Source organism: Labrus mixtus, chromosome 22 (assembly GCF_963584025.1).
Source record: "Labrus mixtus chromosome 22, fLabMix1.1, whole genome shotgun sequence".
Classification (NCBI taxonomy): domain Eukaryota; kingdom Metazoa; phylum Chordata; class Actinopteri; order Labriformes; family Labridae; genus Labrus; species Labrus mixtus.
Genome location: NC_083633.1, coordinates 4,335,583 through 4,356,374, shown reverse-complemented (window position 1 = coordinate 4,356,374; position 20,792 = coordinate 4,335,583). Strand labels below are relative to the sequence as shown.

The 20,792-nt window shown below is 41.6% G+C and overlaps 1 protein-coding gene across 7 annotated transcripts in view; it reads right to left on the bottom strand.

The window, feature by feature from the left end:
* nav3 (neuron navigator 3) overlaps nt 1–20,792 on the bottom strand; it is a 272,816-nt gene that overhangs the window by 58,048 nt on the left and 193,976 nt on the right. For 4 of the 7 annotated variants that reach the window (XM_061029865.1, XM_061029866.1, XM_061029869.1 and 1 more), the window contains 11 exons: nt 20,697–20,720; nt 20,435–20,512; nt 15,679–15,762; nt 14,548–14,659; nt 12,326–12,450; nt 8,821–8,844; nt 8,138–8,304; nt 7,800–7,886; nt 5,768–5,921; nt 3,978–4,164; nt 66–163 (listed from right to left, as the gene is read on the bottom strand). In XM_061029865.1, coding sequence (XP_060885848.1) covers nt 66–163; nt 3,978–4,164; nt 5,768–5,921; nt 7,800–7,886; nt 8,138–8,304; nt 8,821–8,844; nt 12,326–12,450; nt 14,548–14,659; nt 15,679–15,762; nt 20,435–20,512; nt 20,697–20,720 — 1,140 coding nt within the window. The remainder of the gene's footprint in view (nt 1–65; nt 164–3,977; nt 4,165–5,767; nt 5,922–7,799; nt 7,887–8,137; nt 8,305–8,820; nt 8,845–12,325; nt 12,451–14,547; nt 14,660–15,678; nt 15,763–20,434; nt 20,513–20,696; nt 20,721–20,792) is intronic. The other 3 variants (XM_061029867.1, XM_061029870.1, XM_061029868.1) reach the window with 2 other exon arrangements.

The window sequence follows — 20,792 nt, the reverse complement described above, 5'->3', positions numbered from 1 at the left end:
ATTTGGAATAAATGCCATTGGAGGTAAAAGATGAATGAACGTGAAAGTCTTCATCATTCACTGACCTTGGTGGTCTTCGGCCCTCTGCTGATGGCGACCACTATTCGCACACTCCGGCCCTCCTTGCGTAGATTTCCCTCGTAGCCGTCGTCCAGCAGAATGTCTGAAAACAAAAACCTTCTGTGAGGAAACACAACCAACTATAATCTTCCAGAGCCATGAATCATCGTAAACAAACTCTCTCTCTCTCTCTCTCTCTCTCTCTCTCTCTCTCTCGCTCTCTCTCTGCCTGCTGGCAAATTACAGCTGGAAACGGACAAACAGACTCCAAAGTGAACGATAGGTAATGGCTTTCTTTCATGTGATAATGACTTTTGTGTTTAATCAATGTTTTCACACCGAGCAATGAACGGGGAGTGCATGGAATTAATAATGTAAGACTGGCTGCGTGTCAGGAAATTAAAGTAGAATCCAAAAAGTACAGAGACAAATAATATTTGAGAAATCAGTCAGGATGAAAAAAAAACATTCACCACGAGGTTCATTGAGGTATTTGTTGTGAAATTAACTTTCATGTGTCAGAAGATGTGTGACAGCAACAATCAACACAGTGAACAGAAGAAAAGACACTTTTAAAGGAATGGCTTATTAATCAATCAATCAATCAATCAATTTTTTATTTGAATAGCATCAACTCATAACAAGTGTTATCTTGAGACACTTTACAAAGAGCAGGTAAAAGACCTTACTCATTGCTATGTTACAAAGATCCGGCCTATCCATCATGAGCACTTTGAGCAAAGCAGCAAAAGTTACAGTGGTAAGAAAAAACTGCCTTATTAAAAGATGATTATGATTGCTGTTAATCTTACAAGGGAGAAGACTCTTATCAGACAACACTATCACCTGACAAGATAAAGCAGCCATCTCACACATTTCACAGACCTGAAGGCAAACCGGAGTCTTTGTTTGTTGAGGTCCAGATTTGACTTTTATGGACGATCAAACGGCAACAAATTCCTTAAATTTGACTCTCAGGTGCAAGAGAACTTAAAGGAAGAATGAGCGACACTTAAAGCATAAATAATGTGTCTCTGAGTCATGACTGTCTACAATGAGTGAGAAGCTCGAGTCCCTCCAGCTGTGTTGTTGTTGGAGCTGTGTTTACATCATGTTTAAATGGATGAGACGGCCTTGCGTTTAAAGCTGTTTTAGTCAAGGACCAGAGAAAAGAAGAACATACTCACTGTTTATTTGGATGTCATGTAAGTGTCTTTAGATCTCGATCATTCTGTGTCTATTTATGTGCAAAATGAAGCCACAAGTTAACAAAGGTGTGCTAACATTAGCATGCCAACACAACAATGCTGACCACAGGCAATTGCAGCTCGAGCAAAGGACAATTTAGCCCGCCGCTTGCTCTTAATGGTTTTTTAATTATGGTGCATTCTCATTGATAACTCCTTTGTTTGAACACGAGTGGAGAGGGGTTGGAGGTGTGTCTCTGGAGGAGAGCGGAGGCTTCAGAATAGAGGAGGTGTCTCCAAACAACAGTTTGTTTTGGTTTCATGCTGGTGCTCAAGGGCGACATCGACTGGATCAAAACGTCACACATTCTTTTCATTTTTTTCATTTTGCTTAATTTCACAGCTGAAAAAGAGATTTGTTTTAGGCATCTTGGGAAGTTGATAGAAAGTTGACACAAGTTGGTCAAATTGATGGAAAAGAGTTGCCCATTTACACATCCAATGAACAGGGAGCAAAGTGTTTGTTTCTCTCTTTAAACTTTATTTTAAAAAGTGGCTTGATTGCTTATTGCTCTATTTCATTCACAAGCTATTGGCTTAATCTGTCTGGCTGTCTCTCCATGGTTGGGTAAGTCGGTACAGTAAGAGTAAACAGCATTTTCTCTTGGAGAAGATTTATTGTGTTGTCTGTGGCAATCTAAATATCGAGGTTTCTGTTTATTCCACTTCCTGTTGTTGTTGTTTTTTCTGCCTTGTTAATTATGATTTTGTTTCATGGACAGCGTTGGATTTTTTCCCTCCCTCTTGTTGTTTTTTTGTTCCTGTCAGCAGTTCACTGTACAAAGTTAATTTTCTAGAACATTCCTGTTAAAAAAAAACTCCCTTTTGCACTATTTAAGACGAGACAAAATATGAAGTCAGGCTGTGCAATATGTCGCATTGAAGGCAGCGAGCATCGTTGAACTGCTAGTCTAACAACGATGATTTTAAATGTATTTTAATTATGTAAAATAAATCCTTTCTCTTCAACAGCAACGTGATGCTGCCATACACAAAGCCCAAGGAGCAGTGAGAATGTACATTCAAGCTGAAGGATTGAACCCCCCCCCCACTAAAAGGGTTAACCTTTAGCAGTGGTGTGAAGGACCCAGGCGATGTCCAACAGAATGAGAACTCCAGTCTCCATCTCTTAGAGAGAACAGAGCAGCAGGATGGAAAGGAGCTTTGGTTGACTCACAACATTCAGCAGCAGTAAGTTTATTTGTATTCCAAAACAGATGTTGAGTTTCTGCTGGACAATTTCTCTGTTTTACCGCTTTGTTAATAATAAAATAAATATTTAAAATATGTTGAACTGTCAGTGCAGGACCTATTTAAATAAACTGAGGCATGAACTGGGGAACTGGCTTAGACCTTTGTTCAGGTCAAAGCAACAAAAAACAATGTCCAACGCCTAACTTTGGTTTGGATCCGTCGATCCATTTATCGTAAGCCACAATTTTACTCAACTAATCTGAATACATAATTAGCAATGTCCAATAACCACACCTTGTGCCAATCACCTGCAGTCATAGCTCAGCACAAACCAAGACTCCACCCAGTGTTTAAAGGCAGAATTACATGCAAATCTCCAATTTGCACATTTGGGCTCCAACAGTTATGTTTAGCGACTCGTACAAACATGGGGCACAAAAGAACAAAACGTACCAATATGCACAAAATAGACACTCACACTCACAGTTTTCTACTTCGAGCAAGTTTGAATTCTTTGTTTCCTTTTACCGTTCACATTTGACGACAACAAAACAAACGACCAACAACTTTCATCATGAGTCTCTCTTCACTCTGTAAGTCCCACACTCTGTTTAGAAGAGGGAGGGCCAGATATTTTGTACTCGGCTGTGCTTCCCTTAGCTGACGGCTCTGTGTTGGGGTGATAACAGCCCGTTAGCCCACTCGTCTTCCCACGCGCCACCACCGCTCTCAGCTCATCCCTCCATCAATTAACGAGGGCCCGAGTCCTCCGGGAGAGCTGCGCCTTCGATGTTAATTACAGGACAAGTGAGAGGGACCAAACTCTTTCACTTCTCAGCAGAGCAGGCCAAGAGGGATATTCAGCGTGTTCGTGTGTGTGTGTGTGTGTGTGTGTGTGTGTGTGTGTGTGTGTGTGTGTGTGTGTGTGTGTGTGTGTGTGCTCCAGCTGTGTTGTGAGCCCTCGCAGTAGAGAGAGAGAGAGAGAGAGAGAGAGAGAGAGAGAGAAGCTGTTTCATCATGACATGCGGCTCCTCCAGATCATTTCTCTCTGCAAACACAATTCTCTCACAATTTTTTCTGAGGCATGTACAGAGAGCTTATCCAACTTGATGCCACAGAATAAAAAATAACTTCTGCTCTGGGAGCTCCTGCAGACCATAAGGTGTGTGTCCTGTGGTTTAACTAGACATAAGAACATAACGCTTACAACGCCTTTCTGAAAGGTTTATTAGCTAAATTCACCCATAAGTTAAGATAAGAGGAAAACAAAACCAACTCGTCCTTCTTTAGAAACACAGAGAGCCATGTTTCTGTGGATTTCCTCTTGGAGACTCAGTCCTACATGACCAGTAGAAGCTTACTGACATGTTTTATTTTTTGCTCTTGTCAAACACATGCTTGTTTATTTTCAGTCTTTCACCACTCTCGTTCTTGCCGCTCTCACTCCGCAGTCCAGACTGCTAACACTGAACTGACCTGACATGATGGTGTCTGTGATGTTGAGGTTATTGAGCGACAGCCCGAGGGACTGGCGCGAGGAGGAGGAGGACGTGCTGGAGGTCTCTGAGGGCGGCCGGGCCGTCTTCACAGGCGTGGCCGTCGGCGTGGCGTTCCCGCTGGACTTAAGACGATCGTTTTCTGCTTTCAGCGCCTCGATCTCATTCTGTGAACGACAAAAGGAGTTAAAAAATGGAAAACGCAGTCAAAGACTCTGGTGACGCTCAAACAGCAGACGGTCATTTCCCTGCAGTCACTGTTGTTATACGGAATCAGTATTATTGGGATTTCAGGCTGTTAGCAGCTGTTTGATCTTCAAGGCGCTCTTTGTACTGAAGGGTAAGTCTCAGATAAGGAGCCTTACACAATCCAGGATCTGAGGGGAGACTTTTAACATCTACAGAAAAGGCAATCCACGTCTACAAAGATCGACTTAAGGGAGACATCTATGGTGATGTCTTTGAACGTGTCCTCCTTTTAAGAAAAGGAAATGACACAGCACCTCTGAACATTAGACTCTGAACCCATGGGTGGCGTCTCGTTGCAATATATTTTAAAATGAACATATAAATGTATCAAGTGAATGAAAACACTTTGAATTTCTGTTAAACTTCATCATCTTAAAAGATTCATTCCACTTTCTGTAGAGAGATCACCTGACCTCAAAGATCAAGTCAATGACAAGTCATTAAATAGCTGAAAGTTTCAGATGAAACAAAGACAGCTCAGAGCATTATGTGCTATAATACAGCAATAGCAAATGTATTTATATAGCACATTTCATTACAGATAAGCTCAATGTGCTTTACACTGAGGTTAAAAACAAAATCAAAACACAGCATACAAAAGAAAGAAAGTGTTTCCACAGTCATTAATAATTCATACACACGACAAAGCAAACATCAGTTACCACAAAAGTGATCAAACATACACACACACATACAAAAACATAACTATTCATATGCTTTCGAGAACAGATAGGTTTTGAGTTTTGCTTTAAAATTAGAATCAGTAGTAATGGACTATAATATGTTATGGCCTTAAATGTTTCTATTCACACACAGTGTTGATTTCAAAAATCCATGTAGAGCTACTCAGATTGTACTCATAGGTATGTTATGGAATAGATACTGTATGTGCTGTGGGTGAACTTAAGATGTCTCAGTAGACTGGGATTTTCATTTCTTACCTGATAAAACCAGATACTCTCTGTTTCCAGTTGTTACCTTGGGCTATGCTAAGCTAAAGCTAAACCAAGGTGACCAGCTCAAGCTACATTTTGACCTGACAGACGTGGGAGTTGTATCGACCTTCTTTCATAACTCTTGAATCACTCTGGTATTCCAATACAATTTTGAACTATTCATACAACGAGTACATTCATGTCCTGACTGGCAACATTCGCTTCTACACGAGCTCTGAGAGAAGTGGAAAAGGGGCTGTAAGGTTTCTCGATCGTCCGTTTATAATGAAAGCCTGATTTGTTGCCCAACCTGTAACCTACAATAGACATAGCATAAATGTGTGTTTGTGTATGTGTGTAAGATCAGCTAGTTTCTGCTGGTGCCCTGTGAGACTGACCGCGTTGGTAATTTCCTAACTGTCATGCTTTGATGCCTTTGAGGGAGAAAACACTCTCAAATAAATTGGACAGACGGATTAAAGTATTAGTTTCTCAATGAGATGCATCGTCTGTGTGGTTTGATGAAGCTATGTCAACGGACCAAACACTGAATTAGTCACGCTTTTGCAAACAGCCCTAGTCTCACCTGCATGCGGTTCATGGCCTCTCGGATCTGGTCCAGGTGGTGGGCGGAGCTTAGCGCCTCTAGCCGGATGTCCGTCAGCTTGAGCTCCTTCTCCCTCAGCTCGTTCTTCAGCTGCAGGACGATTTCAGCCTCGGCCTCCGTGCATTCACAAAGCCTACGATCAGGGTTAAAAAACAGGGAGGGGGAGGAGGAGGAGGGGTCACCTCAAGGGTTATACCAAACACACACACACACACACACATACGCAGAGTCTGGAGAGAAAACTAGTCACTTTAAGGGAACAAGAGAGCTGCAGTTTGAAGGAAAGCTGGAGTCAGTGTTTAAAACAGCACAGGCGGGTACATAAAGGAGGAACATGAGGAACTGGGGCACTATGGACAACCAGTCCTCCCATTAACATGAAGCAAAGATCTTTTCAACTGGTGGATCTGAACATGTTCCTAACAAGATGAATATCTGTACTCTATAAGTTGTAGTTATATTGCAGGCCCTCTGTAGTGGGGGGGCTTAAAGAAGAGCTTTGCATATTGTCACCTTGTCGATATTAATGGGGCAATATGGTTGAATCACATACATACTGGTGTTGCCACTGATGTTAAAACTTCATTACAGAACATAAAGTGTACACAACAATACTTTGGTTTATTGAGAGATGATGTCACGGTGTCTGACTCCATAGTTTTAAACACTTCTCTCAGCACTGTCAGCTTCACACGTCGCAGATTTATTTCCATTCCAACTCAAAAACTCACACCGTATCAGCAAGTCACAAATAATTCCGTATTAGTCTCAACAAGAGATGCACCGATTGGGATGCACCGATTGGAAATTACAATTGAACCGATTGCAGATTCCAATACAAATGTTTGATAACTTCTTTTGTTGTAAGTCTCCCACGATGCCGACAGTTTCTCTCATGTTTGATGTGAAAACAAGTCAGAGTTTGTTCAGCAGGAGACTTCATCTATCCAATATAAAACCTCCTCTCTGTATCAGTGGTCAGGTGTTCTAGATGTCATCATTAAATTGATTTGGCACAACAAAAAAACACGGCTTACGACATCGGTTCATGCAAGATTATTTTGCCGATTTCCGTCAACAGGGCTCATATCGGCCGATACCGATGTTGAACCGATACATTGGTGCATCCCTAGTCGCAACAGATCACAGATTGAATGAAGCTTAAATATTCAAATTGTAACTGTTTTAAATGATCTCAGTGGTTTTTGTCACAGATTCTGAGTGTTTGATGTGTTTTTGCTTGTCTTACTGTGCTTGTAATCTCGACAGCATTGGAAACGAGGGAAACCTCAGTGTCTTTTCGAGAATAAATAAAGGTTTGAAATTAAATTAAATTAAATATAAAGTGGGTGCTTTGGTAAAGTCCCTCCATCATGATTCAGTTATTTTCTTAATAAACAGGCAGACATCTTGTACAATCACTACGGTTATTTGCAATGATATTTAGCTAACGTTGCTAGATGTTGCTTTGCTCCTGGTGGATTATTGTTGGGTCTTTGTAGATAATATAACAATGAGTACCGTCTTTTACCGGCTCTTGTGTGAAGTGTCTTGAGATAGCATTTGTTATGAATTGGCGCTATGCAAATATCGAGTGATTGGTAAGAATCTGTCACACTCGAGCAGTTACCTGAAAACACTGACACATCCACATGCTCCGCCTATAAAAGATCCTCGTCATCCCTCTTAACAGGGTGTATTGGATGTGAACAGTATACCTGCATGCTTGTTGTCCAAATGTTCCTTTTGTAGTGACATAAACACTCTGCTGCGAGTAACCCTCTTCTCCTTTCCTCCGCCAAGTGCTACTTTTCAAAAACCATAAATCCAGAGGTGCAGAGGTACTCGAGCAGTTTGTAAACCACAGAACATCATTACCTCTGACATGCAGAGTTTATGAGAGTTTATGACGATGCAGAGAAAAAAATCACACCAAGACACCCCACTGCAAATACACACACACTCCTTTGGAGCATGCCACACGTTGCCTTTTTTTTTTCTTTTTTTTTACCGAGATCTGTGCTTGTAGACAACGTGACCATTTTGCTTTTTCTTTGGCGTCCAAATGGGAGAGGACTTGTTATCGCAAAAGCACTTGCTACTTGAACAGCAGGTGGAGAGACGTTACAGAAAAGGGATGAGAGGAGAGGATGGAAAAGCGTTTTTTTAAAAAAAAAAGAGTTAGGTGAAGATGAACAGGAAACAAAACAGAAAATAACAGTGAAAATAATTTAGACAAAAAGAAGAAAGAATAAACAGTTCAGGTTTTTAAATTTGAACGTAATCACAAGAGGGGGAGAGGTGAACCTGTGTGTACATGTATGTGTGAGAGCAGATGTAAACACTCACTCTGTGGTGGAGGGTGAGGAGTGCAGAGTGGCCAGGCTGCCTTGCCGGTTGTCGTGCTGCAGTTTGGGAGAGGACGGAAGCGAGTCGGTCATTTCGTCCATTTCATCATGGGCTGACTGGGATTTGGTTTTCTTCTTGCTGAACGCCTGCTTGAAGGAGCTGCGTAACTGCAAGACACACAAAAAAAACACAAATACATAGAGAGAACGACGTCAATGACGCCATCCACCGGACCCTATTTCATGCTCCTGAAAGATAAGTTCTGGTGACATCACATCCTGCCAGATCAGGAAGTCACTCCGTGCTGTTTCCAAGCAATAGTCACTGTCTGGTTTAGATTTAAAAAAAAAGGGGGGCAAAAGCAAGCCATAAGTAGAGACGGAAATGAAGGAGACGAGGGGACAAGGCTTTTTAATGAACCTGAAAATTAGGGGCTGCACAAGCAATCAAAATGAACAAGGAGGAAGGAAAGAAGGAGGGACAAACAGGGGGGGAACTGGAAGGGAGGGTTGCTGTATCCATGCTGACGTTTCCAGAAAAGGAGAATAAGGAAGGTTCTCTGAGAGAAGAGGAAGGAGCAAAGATTTAGAAACAGGACAAAGAAAGGGAGGATGGAGGAATAATCACCACAGCACACACACACACACACACACACAGAAGAAGACACACTGGGAACCACTGACCTGAGCGGGGATGGAATCAGCCACCTGAAGACGCAGAACACACCCACCGTTAAGTCACAAAAACACACCCCTGAACACCTCACACACCTGTGACACACCCTCTGCTTCATTAAAACTCAATGCTGCTAGCGTATGTGATAGCAAATTAGCTTTTTGTCCCTGTTCCACTGATGATAATGAAGACTAGAGGATTACGATTCTAAGCATCTATTACCATCCCGTTATTTATAATCATGTCTGAGTCTAGATTTTTGATACCCAATACAAGCAGGCATGGGCTTACACAATTTTTTAAAACCTGATAAGTGCTTCCAAAATGCTTGCAGGCATGACTCAGAAGTGAATAATTTGTGGCTAAAATTCACCATCATGCTGCATAAATCAATTTGACATTTTACCTGTTTTTTTTTTCCTGAGGACATGTTTTACACTACAATGTGTGTCAATCTGATTTTGGTGTTCCTTCCTCATTAAAGCAGCTACAGGTCATGTTGCATGTTTTCCTATACAATGGACATATTTCACAATTCCCTCTCTGTCATTGAAAAAATGTGGCTTAAAGGCTTTATATGTGATTTTTTGATCCAATAGATGTCGCCCTTGAGCACCAGCATGAAACCAAAACAACTCGCGCTGCATTGTTGTGTTAGCATGCTAATGCTAGTGATCTTTATTATGCTCGTATCTTCACACTGCATGTAAATTTACCTGAAATGAGCGTGATCTAGAAACACAGTTAATCAGTGAGTACAGTATGTTATTCTTCTTTTCTCTAGTCCCTCAATTAAACAACTTTTATACACGAGGGGAGGAGTCAGCCGGCCGTCCCGGCGATGTAAACAAACTGAAGATAGGACTCTGAAAACTCTGAAAACATCACAGACAGTGGGACTCGGGTGTTACACCCATTGTAGACAGTCATGACTCAGAGTTATTTTCAGAGGATATACTTGATTTATATTATAATTAAGAGTGAAAAATCACATATAAAGACTTTAAGGGAGAACAAGAGACTGTATGAAATCATTTGCTTTGAACTCATCCTTTGGGATTCTGGATGTAACCAGATGAGCTTTTATGGAAACAGAAGTGGCCATGTTTGGATAAGAGGTTGGCTGGATGTGTTCTTAGGACTCTATCCAGGTGTACGCTTCCTCATATGTCAGCATAGGTAGCTACCCTCTGAAGCATACTCTACTTTTGATTCTACTCTAAAAGGGACCAAGATAATCAAAAACAACACCGTACTGAATTGAAGAATACTCTAAACTCATTAGGAAAATGTTTACATTTCATTTTAACAGCAGGGTCGTTTTCTTATCTACTTCCTGCTTCTTTATTCAGCCAGTGAAGTCTCCCCCTGCTGGCCATTAAAGAGAGTGCAGCATAAAGGCACTTTGACATTGGATCTACCTTTTCAGACCTCTGGGCTTCACACTTCTTATAAGCTGTCTGTCCAGAGAACAAGCCTGAGGTTTTCTGTCTTTTGGGTTTTTTTTAAATCATGATGAGTTGAGGAAAAGTTTCATTAGTGACATCTGGCTACCTTCCACACAGAGGTGAGAAGTCTGACATCAACAACAGCTCAAGGCTTCTTCAGCAGATCAGAAGCCTGCTGGCACAAAGTCCCTTCCCTTATTAAAGGACCACTCTACCTTTTCATTATACAGTCTCTCATGGTGCCACTCAGTTAGCATGATCTGCTTTCTCTGCTCACTCTTCACATCGTCAGTTACCTTAGCTGAACTCTATCCGTGTCTCCACCCATGTGTGTGTGTGTGTGTGTGTGTGTGTGTGTGTGTGTATGTGTGTGTGTACCAAGGCAGAATTTATGCAAATGAATAATTAATTAGTGCCTAAATAAGGGGTTGATTTGCATCCATGAGCCTGACTGGAATATTTTTGGTGTCTCACTTAGCATAGCAGGCTTAGGTGTCATCCTCAGTGGTGAACTTTTGGGCTGTATGCATGCATTTCTTTCCAAGGGCGGGCGTTTTTTTTTTTTTTGCATTGCAGCAGAGCCTGAAAGTGGCTCTGCTGCACTTTGGCTGAGATGGAACTTCTAATATGTCATGCGCCTGACTCAGGGGGCTGCAGCAAATAAGAGCTCTACAAGCCAGGGACGCCTGAGCTGCTACTGCGGAGTGAAACACACAGAACGGAGAGGAACAGAGAGACGAGCAGAAAGAGAATGTTTTTAAACCATTTAGCTTTTTTTTTGTCTTGATTTGTTGGCATTTCTAGACGTTGCCCTCAGTATAAAAGGGGAATATATCCGTTTGGTATTGCAGAAAGAAAATGTGGGCTCTTTTTGTTTAAACCGAAAAGAGACAGAAGATAAAGATGGATTTTGCAGTGATTAAGCGCCCTCTCAGGACTATTGGCAGCAGCTGTTAAGAGAAGCAAAAGTGTTCCTCTTCTCCCCGGACTTTTCCTCTCGATGCAGAGACACAATCAGCACTTCACTTCTCTCACCTCTAACCCAGTTTTTCAAGTCCAACTTCAGTCTGTGTGGCGTCAGGGCCCACTTTGCTTCTTTCCAACTTAATTTGCATGCTGTCGTGTATGAAACTCAAAGTACATTGCGAACATTAATTGCAGGGTGGTAGACTCCTCTGCACGACCCTCTGTTAGCTCTCACTGTGGATGATACCTCAGCCTCTCAAGCTGACACCATCTACAGCACTGTAACCTGGCAACAAGGATATGATGGAGTGAATAGATGGTGAACAGGATGCCCTACGAAATCAACCTCAAATGTACCCAAACACCAAAAAAAACCCTGCACTGTTAAAGGGTAGAAGTGACTTGATCACAAGCTGGGACAGTTTTTAAATGACTAACACACACTTTTACACCAATTTCACAAGGGATCAAAAAGGGACAAAGAGTGGGAATACAAATCTTAACACTTCAAAAAGTATTTTCATTTCGTATTTTCATTACAGTTTTAGATAACTAAAGAGTAGCTCAGACCAAAACCAGCCCCCTTGAGATCAAGGTGTGCAGATATATCTAAAATCTGCTTTACATTTGAGGTATTACGCTGAATGTGTAGCCCTTTCAGTCGGTGCAACAGCACCACAAAGCTTTATATCACAGATTCATAAATATGGCTTCATGCTAACAGAGACATTTAATCTCTTAATGCAGGCATATAGAGAATATTTAGAGTAGCTTAAATGCCACTGAATAATTCATATGGTTTTGAATTACGATCTTTCAGTAACAAATCCACCTCTTTAACATTGACTTCAAAAGTAAATTTAAAAATATAAAGCTTTTGATGCCTGCTGCAACTGAATGGAGATGTTTGAGACCAAGTTGTATAACCTGAAGATTCACTAAAAAACAGAGAAATTTTTTTGAACATTTGAGTCATTGTTTTATTCGTTGGATCTGTGTGTGTTTACGTTCTCTGGTGTATTGCACCGGTGAGAAGTTGATTTTGTTTAGTTCAGTTTCAGACTTTCTTTGCAGCCTTTGCTGAACACTCTCCACCTACCCAGCTCTTCTTCTTCTTCTTCTTGTCTTCAGCATCCTTTCCCAGACTGCCCATACTGGAGTGACTGGCAGCGCTGTTGATACTGGACATACTTTCTGAAGAGTGTTGCCGTCTAATCCGTAGGTCTAGAAATGACAGATAAACCTTTGTGAGTTTCATGTGCAAAAGTTCAGTGCACCGAAAATGTTGGTCCCTGTACCAAAATGTTCTGGCTGGTGCCATTTTCTCATTAAAGTAAAAAAAAAAAATCCAACAAATAAACCATGGATCTTGTGTCCCTGACCTCACCCCTTGGTTTTCTGAAGAGACCTTTTAAACCTGAGGAGGATCGTTGCCATATTGGAAATGCAATCTCAATTTAACTCTTGATCAATCTAGCAACATGCAAAGAGGGAGACTTTAAGACTCCTGGTGAAAAGCTACAACCATCTGTCAATGGTCACAGCCCTAATTCACATTAATTTAGAGCCTAAATATCATCAAAATTGATCAGTTATAAAACATATTCACCCCTGAACTGTTTATTTCTGCTGTAAAAGTGGCCATTTTAATTCTGGGGCCTGATGGGGATTCTTATGCTTTGGATCCAGCCTCTAGTGGACACTCCTGGAACTGCAGTGTTCTTTTTTAAATTCTGCTTTGGCTTCATTTTTTCAATACAGGAGATTGCGTCTTGGTCAGTTTTTGTTAAGTTGGAGTCCCGGATACTAACTGTATCACATCTTAAAGATTAAAACTGATGTAAAACGTGTCAACACTTGTTCAGTAACTACTTTGTGAAACCTAAAAATACATGAAAAGGGGTTTTAAAAACAAGATCATGCAATTAGTCACTGATAAACAAAATGTTGACAGTGATCAACCCAGTGTTAATCACATATTTAAATTTAGATTATTTTGCATTTCAAAACAGGTTTGGTTAGGCTTTCTTTTTTGGCATTTAAGCTAAAGTTATTTACTTGCTGTTTGGATAAAAAAAAAACCTGCTTTTATTTTGAAAGGAACTAAGGAACTTCTGGTAGACAGAAGGTAACAACTATTTGCTACAGATCATAAAATAGTTTAGAATACCCAAAGTGAAGGGTAAAAAAGTTAAACGTTTGATGTCACAAAGTGGATATTTCTTTTGACTCGTCAACTGATCCGGTCTGGGAGTTTTTATAAATGAAATGAGCCAATCAAAGGTGCAGCTGGGTCGGTCATTTTCATCACTGTGGCTGCAGGAAGACCCTACTTTACTACGGTGTGATGAAAGGGACAAAAAAGTGTGTAAGTAATGTGTCAACCAAATATGAACGCGTTCAATTTGGACCTTAATCACAATGCGGTTAACGAGCTAACGCCGACAGCTCGATAAAGAAGTCAACCAAAAATGATAGCTGCAATGTTTTAACTCATTGCTGAAACTTTGGTTAATTATTTTTAAACGCAGATGTTAATGATCATTGTTATTACCAACCACTGAGACATGATTATTTCCTGAGATTACCTTGACAACGTTTTATTTGACCTTTATATTTAACTAGGTAATTAACCCATTGAGAACAAGATGTCTTTCAGGAGGGCGACCCGGCCTAGAGGGCAGCAGCACACCTCATAATAAACATTGCATTATGTGCAAATTGGTTGCTATAAATAAAGTGTAAAGTTGCAATCAACAGATTACAATTTAATTAAACACTGTCAATGATGAGTAGAAGTAAGACATGTTTTCATTAACAGTGACTTTACAGCGCTCTCATGCAGCTGTAGGAGAGTGAACAGTGAACAGTGGGGCTGATGATAAAAATGTGTGCATGAACTATATCCTGTGTGTCTTTTTAAAGAAAGTTTGACACCTGTGCAACAATGTCAGAATGCCACACAATGATGCATTAAATGGCTTTATTGTTGCCTTGACGATTTCATGGACACTTTAACTAAATGTGTGTGTTCGAATGAAATTTAGTGTTCAGGTATTTAGCCAGGCTTCATTACGAAGGAGGTGGAATACTGGAAAAGGTCATATCACAAAACTGATTACACGTCTGATTGAGGCTGTTTCTTTGACTAATCGAGGGATTCATAAAACCGACCAATGAAACTCAAGCACATCAAGAATGGGGGGATTAATTCCCTTAGGGTCCAATCAGGCAAAAAAAAAAAAAAACATCCAATCATGAAACAGTGGTGCATGATAAGACAGTTTGAGTCCCACATCCCACTGCTGGTGTCTTCATTACCTTTGTGGAGGTGGTCCGGGCCATTGAGCGCCACCTGGATGGCTGTTTGTGCGTCTGTGTTCTGGGTCTTCAGCGTCTCTATCGTCTCCCGCAACTCTACCAACTCAGACTCCTGCAGTGAGAGAGAAAAGATCGTTATGAAACTAACTATGACGCACCAAAAAACTGTTCTTGTTCAGGGCCAAATGTGTTGGACTCAAAAATGAGCTTAGTCACTAGAAACAAATCTTAGATTTGGCATTGGCATGGCTTTTTGGTGGGAGGAAATGACAGCCAAAAAAAGGGGAGGGGTATATTCAACTCTCCCTGTGGATTTGCCCCAACCCCAGCACCACCTGCTCAGAATTTAAAAAAAAAAAGCTCAGCTCTGTTGAACCAACACGATCAGATAGGGAGGAGTTTCCTATGCTGCTTTGCCCAAAACCCCACTGAGGGCTGCAGATAGGGTTTCTGCTTTAATTAAAAGTTGGGACAGCCTTGTTGAACAAAGACATCCCATTAGATCCCGGCCTGCTTTAATTTATGGGGGATTAAAAAGCTGCCAAGGCTCGTCAGTATTCTCTACGTGTGTATGTGTATAACAGAGGGAAGCATTCATGATATGATGTGGTAGGGATAGATCTTTTAACACATTGCTGCTGCTGTGTGATCCCTGTATCAATGGCTTTAAGGCGTTTCCAATACCTCCATGTTGATAAGAAATGGATTTGTAAGACAGCGGAGAAAAAACAGTCCATATTCTACATTTATTAAGAGGCGTTTATTCTGGTGAGAAAATTGGTTTTAAACTGTTTTTGGCCTTTAAATTCATGACATATGCTGACGCCTTGACCTCCATGTAAAGTAAAAAAAGTTGGTATATGTTAGAAGTAAAGTTCAAGAAACATCAAGGCAACAACTGAAACTTCTGTGAAATGAAAAGCTTTCCCATGAACCAGGAACTGAACTTTAAAGATAAAAAAAAACAACCATTAATCCTAACAGGCACTCTCCACTATGTTACTTCCAACAGCACTATTTCACTGTCAACTCTTTGCCTGTTTCTAATCATTTCTATCCTCGCTGTAATCCTTTTTTTGGTCTCGGAGTTCATGCACAGTACATTTCAAATTCAAGACTAAGCTCTTGTACCTTTTGTTCGGCGGTCATGGTGAGGCTCTGCAGGCGGCAGGTCATGTTACTCAGACTCTTCTCGAAGGCGGCCACCAGGTGAGACTGCAGACACACAGAGAGAGAGAGAGGGGGAGGGAGAGAGAGAGGCATGAATACAGGCTTCAGCTTCAGTCACAGTAACATTACTTTTACTGAAAACTATAATGAAAGAACATTTTAAATGAAAAACTTTGTAAGATATTAAACCAAATATCTCGAAAGATTAATTTAAATAAAATGTACTGAGTGAAATGAACACATCTTATAACGTCCCTTTGCATAAAACTATATCCACATTAAAAAGTTTGGAAATAAAATCCCTCTCTTTTGAAGAAAACGCCCACACACAGAATTAATGAGTTGGTCTGCTGGTTTGTGTCGATAGCTTTAAAGTGATTTTGTCGCTTAGGCACAAAGACGACTGAGGAGCCAAACAAGACTGGATGTGGAGAGTTTGTTTGCCTGTCTGACAGCTGAAACTGTGACCTCCTGAAGAGGTTCCCAGTGTGCTACAAAGAGCTGCTCATGGGGTATCCAACTTTGAGTCACTCTCAGAATTCAAGGACGAGTGCCCGCTAAGCGTGTTTGTTTGACCAGAGAATTGAATTGAGAGTGTTTTGATGACTTCACTGTTGCTTTTTTTTTTTTAACGTGAAGTGTGAATTAACCATAATTTTTTTCCTGGACTGAGTCAACAAAGAGAAGTCCTTAGAGAAAGACACAGATGTCACATAGCATCAGCAAAACCCTCCATGCCTTCATGTGTCACCTGAAGACACAGAGGCGACACGCTGAAGGATGGAGAATGCTCTGCAACGTTACGCCATCTGCTCTGCTGAACCCTGGGTGTCTGGATGTGTATCTAGCTCTTCTTTGTGCATGTGTTTTCTCAATGTATGTTTATGTCTGGATGTCTGGTGAGGCCTTATGTTCACGGTTGTGTGTCCTTGTGCAAAAAAAAAACTGTAAAAAAATCTGTGTGTAGTTTGCGCGTGTGTGCTGCCAGCTCATCCTCTCATCCTTAGCGAGAGAGACCCTGAGACACCTGTCAGGCCTGGTGTGTCGCAGAGAGAGGTGGGCAGCCTGCCCAGACACATCAGAAAATCTCTGCTTAACACACACACACACACATAAACAAAAACTTTTGAGGACTTCCTTCTACTGAATTTAACAGCATTTATTCCAGAACACGCAAACAATCCCCTGAACAGCTCTGTTTCTCTCCTTAGAAGAACTTTTAGTATCTTATAAATCTAGAAACAAAATCACAAACAGAAGCCCTCTGAGCTGCCTCCTCCACTCTGTGTCCCTGACTGAATCAGCAAAGGTCTTGACCTTTTGAAAATGCCAACTGTTCCATCTCATCCCTCCAACGCTACATCTCTTTCCAATTCCACCTGTGAGCTCAGACTCAGGCCCCCACTGCCCACCTGTCATCCCAGTGGGAGGTGCTGATCAGGGTCCAAACTCGTCCCAAGGCTGACTCATCTGTACTGCTTCTGGGGCTCAGCCCAAAGAGCCCCGCTTACCCCCTGAACCCCCCCTGTTTTTCAGCCCCGTCATTTTAATCCTGGGGTCTTTTGGTTCAACTTGAAAGTGGGCCAAACCAGCTAACTGGACGTGGCACAATCACAGCTCCTGAAGGCTATTCCAGAGAACAGACGATATGAGGGATAATAAGAACAAAGAGAAGAGCAGGGAGGGGTAGGGAGAGCTGAGCAGACAGCGAGACGAGACAAGGTCATGGGTGACACAGTGAAGGGTGAGTAGAAAGAGGAAGGAGATTGAGAGAGGGGAAGAGGGGTGCCTGTTTGAACTCCTCACCCCCGATTTAATGTCTGTCCAGATGGGAGAACGTATCCGCTTCACAGGCTTAGACAGAAATACTGAGTGGATTAATAGCTGCATTTGTTTTTCTTTATGCCTTTGACAGGATGTTGGTTTCACTCATTCAGCTCCATTTCCACAGAATTATAGGGAAAAATGTCATTTAATACTTAACTTGCAATCCAGTTAAAAATAAACACAACTTTTTTTAAATTGGGGTCATGGATTGTATCTAATAAGACATTGCAGGAGAAAATGTTTTAAGTTTGAGAGTCTTTTTCTAATGACCAGGGTATGTAACGCTTTTACAACGCAGGTCACACCTACACATTCACACACTGATGGTTGCTATGTAAAGTGACCATTAGAAGTAACTAATCCATTCATACACCGCTGACGAAGCAGTGGGAGCAATTCAGTGTTAAGGGTCTTGCCCAAGGACTCATCAGACATGTTGCTGCAGGAGCTGGGGATTGAGCCCCCAACCTTCCGGTTGAGAGACGATGACTCTACCAACTGAGCCACAGCCGCCCCTGTTACTCCAGTTAATTATTCATGCAGTGGCAAAGCAAATGTGAGATATCAGGATGGGAAAACCTCAGTCACTGAACACATACCTCTGAGGGTTTAATGAAATGAAAATACATGAGCCAATCATTTTTACATCGTTATGACTTCAAGAAAACTGTTTTCATGGTTAAACTTTAAGGACTGTGTTCCTCTGTAGGGTCAGGAAAACTAAAAAAAGCCCTTTTCAAAATCAGTTCAAAGTGCACAAAGTTAAAGTCAAAACAAAATCAGAAAAAGCCTTTTAGTTTACTCTCCATTGCATAAGGGTATCAAAGAATAAATGGCAAGGGAATTAGAGTTACGTAATGCTACATTAAGGAATCCCGATGTCTCTTTCCGAGCGGTGACATTTTGAAAATGCCATTTGCACATCACAGCCTGCCTGTGTGTTTAAAGACAGAGTATCAGTAAGTATGTTTGCTTTTAAAGAATCTTCACCGTAACCGTTAAGCCGAACACTTGTACGTTGAAATGTATGTATTTCTGCATGGCTTCAGGACCATCAATGATTCAACAGTGTCACAGAGAGTGTCTGCCTTTGAAGCGTGGGTGGAGAACATGTGAGTACATTTTTCATTCCCCACTGGGAGGATAAGATGAGCTTATAGCATGAGCAACCCACCATGCTGTCATGTACATACAGTGTGAAGCAGCTCCAGTACAACACAGCCAGAGAGAGGTTTTTTTTTTTTCAACCCAAGCCTGGAACATTAGAGAGGGAGCTGTAAAGCACATATGTTGTGTAAACGTTTGCATAAGGCTGAGCACAGTCAGGCGTGACACTGGTCAACTTTCCTTTGCTGTTTTATGTACCAAATGACCCGGTGCTAACGTCCGGTCAATATCAACAACTGAAAATGAGACACACTTGAGTCTTAAGGCCCTGACACACCAAGCAGACAGCAAAGAAATAGTGGCAACAAAGGCTGCCTGTGGCATTGCCTCACGTCGCCTCTTGTCTTGGCCATTCAACAAGTTGAATCTGCAAAAAAAAAATGGCAGACGAGTAGCGACGGAGCCGGACACACCGCAAAAACTATGGCAACGATCATTCATCCACGGTCCAACCAGGACCAACGGCCGACGATCTTCTTGGTGTTTACACATATAGTACCTTGGGTTAAATCTTATATCTCTTATATAAGGCTACAATAACTGCAGCATCATTTCCTCACTGGCTTCAGGTTGATAACAGCCCTGACTTTTATCTGAAACCATCTGGTCTAGTTCGCTGCAGAAGACACTCAGATCCAGAAAAATGTAAGGACAAAGGTCTTATTCTAATTTACTGTAGTTATGAACACTTCCCTTTTTTTGCAAAGGTCAACATATTCCGCACTGAGCTTACACAGACATGTACTGGAATAGTATAGAACAGAAGACTAAGACCAAACAGATATCCATGTTGATCATCAGATATGATTTAAAGGCAGCCAGAAAGTACGCAATAATAATAATAATGAATAGTCTAAAAAACAATGCAGCTTCATTATCCTGCCTGCAGCTTAATTTGTTGGTTTATGTTGGTGATGGCTGATGTAGCCTTTAGCTGCTAGCCTAAAGTGGAGATGTGGAGCAGGTTTTCAAACTCCACACCACAAGATCAAAGACCTGTGATCAGATTGTCACGACCAAAATAAACCAAAGGTTGTTTGACTGTCCCTGCACAACTCTTCCCTCATCTTCAAGTTTTCCTGGGGTTTAGCCTTCAGTTTCAGCTCTGCATAACTTTATGATCAAAGCATCAGACCAAGGCAAAGGGTCGTATGACTCCTTGATCAGGCGCTTGGTATTGTGGGTGGGGGTGCTGAGCCTAGTCCCACTCTGGAGATTGTCGATCTATCTGCATCTCAGCTCAGAGGAAGCTCCATCTGGGGGTTGGAGGTCTCTGTATCTCTCTCAGTTGCACCCACGCATGATGCACTGAAGTCTAGATTCACTTATCCTCATCTCCCTGTTCTCTGTCTGCGCCCGTCTGTCTCTATTTGATTCTTCCTGCTTGGTTGAACCTGGGAGCGGCTCCAGTTCTCCCCCCCCCCAGCCGAGACAAAAGCAAAAAGACAATCCTCGCTGTGCCGCAGACACACAAGCATACACAAGAAAACATCCCATCTAAGGAAAAGCAAAAAAAAAAAAAAACACACCAACAAAATCAAACAAGCAAAAACACACACACACTGTGGGTTCAAACACGGAATAAGGATTTAGTGGGCGTCTTAAAGATTTATATTCCTTCCAGAGCAGCGATAGGCAACACTTTCCATAAAAAGCTCTGGCGGCAGGTTATCATGCAAATGAGCTCGCTGTTTTGACTGCTTTCTGAAGAAAACAAACTCACGTTGGCAGACAGCTGAGACGTCAGGGTCGCCACCTTCTCCTGAGACGCGTCCAGCTCCCGACGCAGCTTTCTGATTTGCTGGTTGGGTGAGAGAGAACAAAGGTAAGTTTAAAGTTAGAAAGCGTAAAAAGAAATCTGACTGATGGTAAGTCAAAGAGATGTGAAAGTTGCATCTCCCATGTTGATAACTTTGATGCAGTTACATGATAATAGTGTAGAAAGACACTGGGATGAAGTGTGAACACAAAGTGTGGGGGATTACCGTGGAATTTAGGACTGTTTGGCCCTTGATTGAGAAGAGAAGAATAAAAAATTAACACTATGTTGCATTTCTCCATCGGACAGCATGTACTGATGT